This window comes from Hydra vulgaris, chromosome 12 (genome assembly GCF_038396675.1).
Source record: "Hydra vulgaris chromosome 12, alternate assembly HydraT2T_AEP".
NCBI lineage: Eukaryota > Metazoa > Cnidaria > Hydrozoa > Anthoathecata > Hydridae > Hydra > Hydra vulgaris.
This window is the reverse complement of record NC_088931.1, coordinates 25,414,001-25,420,000: the sequence shown is the minus strand read 5'-3', so window position 1 is coordinate 25,420,000 and position 6,000 is coordinate 25,414,001. Positions and strand designations below refer to the sequence as shown.

At 27.9% G+C, this 6,000-nt stretch overlaps 1 protein-coding gene across 1 annotated transcript in view; it reads right to left on the bottom strand.

The window, feature by feature from the left end:
* The window catches only part of LOC101241040 (solute carrier family 25 member 36-A), a 55,382-nt gene that overhangs the window by 27,517 nt on the left and 21,865 nt on the right, over positions 1–6,000 (bottom strand). Inside the window, exon 3 of the mRNA XM_065812683.1 lies at positions 3,291–3,403. Within this exon, the coding sequence (XP_065668755.1) occupies positions 3,291–3,403 (113 nt within the window). The remainder of the gene's footprint in view (positions 1–3,290; positions 3,404–6,000) is intronic.

Sequence of the window (6,000 nt, the reverse complement as noted above, 5' to 3'; positions counted from 1 at the left end):
TTTACAATTGCGGTTAAATGCTTTTACTTACGACTTTATTTCTTCTGAATAAACGTCACGTTAACGGTAATCAAAAAATAATTTAAATATTCTAAAAGATATAAGTTTTTGCGTAGCGCAAAACTGCTGAACGCGTAGGCAAATCGCCTTTTCGCAAGCAAAATGCGAGCTGCGTAGCGCTTCTTAACAAGGCCTGATATATATATATATATATATATATATATATATATATATATATATATATATATATATATATATATATATATATATATAGCAGGGATGCGGAGTCCCGAAAAGGACTCCAGATTTGAAAGTCACAAAAAGATTACTTTATTCTAGTTTTTGGTATCCAGGAGCTCTGAAAATATAAATAAGTTTATGTACTACTAATAGGAAAAAAATTAAGGCTTTTAGGTTAGAGGAACAATCGTTTTTTAAGCCTGGAGTTCTTAGGTATAATGGCGGCAAGGACTCCGGGACTCCAGGACTCCAGGCTTGAAAACAATAAGTTTCAAGTCATTAAATAATAAGTCAACAAACATGTTTAGAGCTTCTGGACACTACAGACTTGAAAAAAGTAGAGATATAAAGATATACAGACACCTATAGTATTACTTACGGGGACAGATTTTACAAAAAAACAAATACTTACAGGGGCATTAGCATTATTAAAGAAATTTTTGTGTACCTGCTAATTTTTTGTCCCCATAAGCATTGTTTTCTTGTAAAAAAAATGTCCCTGTAAGCAAATTTTATAGAGAGCAAAAAGTACATACACGACTATCAAATAACCTGACTCGCAACATAATGCTGCTACATCGACTGAGGGTTTGGTTTGGGTCAGCATCAAGGCTTAGGGTTAGGGTTATGGTAAGGTTTAAATATGGTTATATTACTGCAATTAATTGTTTTTGTAAATAGATGAAAAAAAAAAGAAATATAAAATATAATAAATAAAAATAACAAAAATAAATATAAAAAACATATTTTTATAAAGAAAATAATAAATTTAAACATATATAAATAAAAATAGAAAATAAAAATTAAAAAAATTATATAAATATGTTAAAAATAGTAGTAAAAAAGTAAAAAAAAAATATGTCATGGGAATATAAAAAACATGTCAGAAAGAGAATGAATTAAAAGTCACAAATTCCGGCCAGAACAGAATTCTGGTACATTCCTAATATATATATATATATATATATATATATATATATATATATATATATATATATATATATATATATATATATATATATATATATATATAATATATATATATATATATATATATATATATATATATATATATATATATATATATATATATATATATATATATATATATATATATATATATATATATATATATATATATGGGGCGACTGAATAAGTGCGAATTTCATAACTGCGAATCTGGCATAAGTGCGAACTGCCACAAGCGCTAACTGGCATAAGTGCGAATCACTTGCAAAAACTGGCATAAGTGCGAACTGGCACAAGCGCGAACTGGCATAAGTGCGCCGAAAGAATTTGCAAACATTGGCATAAGTGCGAACTGGCATAAGTGCAAACTGGCATAAGTGCGAACCAATTGCAAAAACTGGCATAAGTGCGAACTGGCACAAGAGCGAACGGTCATAAGTGCTCCAAAAGAATTTGCAAACATTGGCATAAGTGGCGAATTGGCAAGTTCGCACTTATGCCAATTCGCACTTACGCCAGTTCGCACTATGTATATCTTTATATCTCTACTTTTTTCAAGTCTGTAGTGTCCAGAAGCTCTAAACATGTTTGTTGACTTATTATTTAATGACTTGAAACTTATTGTTTTCAAGCCTGGAGTCCTGGAGTCCCGGAGTCCTTGCCGCCATTATACCTAAGAACTCCAGGCTTAAAAAACGATTGTTCCTCTAACCTAAAAGCCTTAATTTTTTTCCTATTAGTAGTACATAAACTTATTATGCCATAGCATAGAAAAACTAAATATTAAATACTTATTGTCAAATACACAGTAGACAAATTTTAATTATACATGTTTATTGGTTTCTATAAAGTAGAAATGCCAATTCGCACTTATGCCAATGTTTGCAAATTCTTTCGGCGCACTTATGCCAGTTCGCGCTTGTGCCAGTTCGCACTTATGCCAGTTTTTGCAATTGATTTGCACATATGCTAGTTCGCACTTATGCCAGTTCGCACTTATGCCAATGTTTGCAAATTCTTTTGGCGCACTTATGCCAGTTCGCGCTTGTGCCAGTTCGCACTTATGCCAGTTTTTGCAATTGATTCGCACATATGCCAGTTCGCACTTATGACAGTTCGCACTTATGCCAATGTTTGCAAATTGTTTCGGCGCACTTATGCCAGTTCGCACTTATGCCAGTCTTTGCAACTGCTTCGCACTTATGCAGATTCGCAGTTATGAAATTCGCACTTATTCAGCCTCCTCATATATATATATATATATATATATATATATATATATATATATATATATATATATATATATATATATATATATATATATATATATATATATATATATATATATGCAGGGATACTTTTGCAATATAGGTTGTCATTATTATTATAATTTACTTCAATTTTTAAAATGACTTAATCCAGACTTAATTCTTAATTCCTTAATTCAGAAAAAAAAGAAAAAGAATAAAAAAACTTGAATATAATAAATTTAAAAATTTTCACTAATATTCAATGTTATTGACTCAATCAGACTTCTTTTGATTGATTTGTGTTAATCAATAAAATATGGGAACAAATTTATAAAGTTTGGTGTGTATGAATTAAAATTTTCATTAGTCTTAATTCACCGTGTTGCAAGTGTTAAAAAAAGTTTGCTTTCAAACTTTGTCAACACTAACAACATGGTGAATTGCATACTATTGACCTAGTTAATAAACAATCTAACAGTTAGACTTAACAAATAGATTTTCAAAATTTGATGGTTATGACCTAATAAATAGATTGTCAAAAACCTCAAACAAATGAAAGCTATACAAACTATTTAAAAAGTTTTATTTTTTTAAAGGCTACAGATTTGTTTGATACATTTTTTTTTCTTTTTTAAAGACAATTTTGTTTTTTAAGCAAATATGCAAATATGTATATATATATATATATTTTTTAAAAGATTAAACAAGCAAACCTGTAGTTATAGAGCAAAATTGTAAAATATTTCAAAATGAGTTTGATTTCTTAAAAACAATAATTTAAAATATAATAACAAAAAACAATCAAAAAATACTCAAATCATTTATATTTACCTCATACATCCAAGTATGCCATTTGGTTTAATACGTTGTTCTGGCTGAATTCGTGTAATAGTTGACACACTTGTTATTTGCCTTGTTATTGGTTTAAACACCTCACCTGAAGACTGATGAAAATTTTATTATTTTTAAGTAAAATATTATTTTGAAAAAGCATTAATATAAAAAGCATAAATAAAAACTAAAATAAAATGTATTAATATTAACTAGTCCATCATTTTATCATAATCATTATTCAATGCTAATTTGTGAATCCATGAATTATTATTGCCTACTTAAAATACATGGCCTAACATTCTGCATTTTAGCTGAAGAAATAGAAGGCTATTTATATTTACGCTTATATTTTTCATGTTCTTCATTCATGTTTATTTATTATATATGTAAATTCACAAAATCAGAAAATGGAAATTGGTAGATAAAACAAAAAATAGTTGTAATTGCAAAGCAAATTGGAACTTGAACGATATCATAAATGAAAACAGAAAAAAAAACATAAAACAAGTAAAATAAAATTAAATGCAAAATTAGTGTTACAAATTACACAAATTAAAAAATACGTATTAAAAATTATTTCACTCCTTGTTCCTCATTCCTCTAAGAAACTCGATTGCATTTATGAACATCAGTAATAATTTTTAGATGATTGTAGAAGTGTGTTTGAAATAGTGTGATTAACAAGATCTTGACCCATAATTCAGTGGGTGAAACATAACAACGCTTCATGGTTCATTGCAATATTGAGAAAAAGTTTAGCTGCTTTTCTGTCTTGCAGTTTTGAACTATTGATAATATCAAAAACAAAATTGATATACACAAAAGCATGACACACATAATCAACAAGATGATCAGCTCATCTTGTTGATTATGTAGGCCACCTCTTAATAAAATATCTAAATAATGTGTATCTTGTATATCTATTGTATAATTACTGCAAATACAAAATTTTTAATACATCTTTTAATAGAGTCACTTTGGAAACGAGCAGTTAAAATAAAGCCATCCTTTAAGAGGTCTTATATTACCCAGCAAACATTCTTTTAGTGGATTTGCAGTGAAGCTATATAGGCATTTTGAGCGGTTCATTAGAGTTTTGCTCATTGGTTGCTTAGTGGGCCATTATTGGCAGCCAACTTTCCAACATGTTAATAGTGGCTAGTCATTGGCTAGCTTTTAGCAGCTGCTTTTAATTTTTCTTAAACTTGTACCTAAATTTTCATCATTTTTGTGAACATTGTGCAACAGTTTCAAGGAAATATTGCTGGATTTAAAATAGAATCATCAAATAAAAAAATCATCGAAAAAAAAAAATTGGATGCAGGAAAAACAAATATTTTTCTATTAAACAAATTATTTTAACATTTTTTATCAGGTGTACAGTATCACAAACAAATAAAGTTTTTGTGGTTGAAAATTTTTAAACAAACTTTGAACATGATCATGTAACTTAACAAACTTGGAGTAGGTTGAAACATTAGTAGCATGGTTACCATGGTTATCACATACAATAGATCTTACTCTAAAACCACTCTTATTGAAAATATTTAAGCAGTTCAAAATTTTATTTTTTAACCAATCATTGATGATTTTGGTGATTGGTGAGACTTTTATAATGCATGGTACATTTTCTTTTAACTATATAATCATAAAACATATAAAACTTCAATAAAGTTCATTCTTATCATTGGTGCCAATAAATTCTCCTCCACAATACTCTGCACACTTTTGTAAGTGCATTTCATAAAATAAAAAAATAATATCCTTTAATAATAAACTTGTATTTTCCATCAATAATTTTGCAATTTTTATTAATCAATTTTACCTTCTTTTATCTTGTTTAAAAGAGAAACACTTTAAAAGTGAAGGGAAATATTTCCAGAAGAATTTTATAAAATTAAAGTGATATATAACGTAGCAGCAAAGCATATTGGATAATATTAGCAGGATAAACTTGTCTTTTTTGAAATTTATGTTTTTTAAACTCATCTAAACAACCAAAATTTTTTGCTTGTCTTTTAAGGATGAAGGTTTTCAAGCATACTTATTTTACTAAGTTTACAATATTTCCCATGAATCACTGGGGGAAAGATAGAGGAAAACCCTTTATATACATTTTCACAAGTTTTTATCAATCTTAATACATTCTTTAACTTCTGGCAAACAATCATTATTCAAGTTTATAAAAAACATTATAATCATCAGAAGATATATCCTGGAGAGCTGTCTATCTCATTGATTTATAATAAATTAAGAAAAGAATCGTTTATTAAAAATGATTGATATTTATCTTCTTGAAAAACCCTTTTTTTAGTAGATCTTTGTGATAGTAAAATTGTAGGTAGTAAAGAATTCCATAGAATCTGGAGGAATTAACTAGTTTTAAGGTTTTAATCAAACAAAATCTTTTACTTTGTTTACCCTTCTTTTTAAGTTTATTGTCAAATTTACATAGATTACAGATGAGGAAGTTGGTTGCCAGTTTTTTCCGTTCACAAATCAAATCATTTTTTTCTAGATCTTCGCTTGTTGGAAAAGAAAATACAGGAGTTGATTGATTACCTGAATAAATAGATTGACAACATATTTGTTAACCATATTGCACTAACTGCTTTGCGTATATTGGCCTTGTATATTTTCAACAAAAATGCAGAATGTAAGGCTATGTATTTTAGTTAGGCAATGCATCAATCTATGATAATAATCA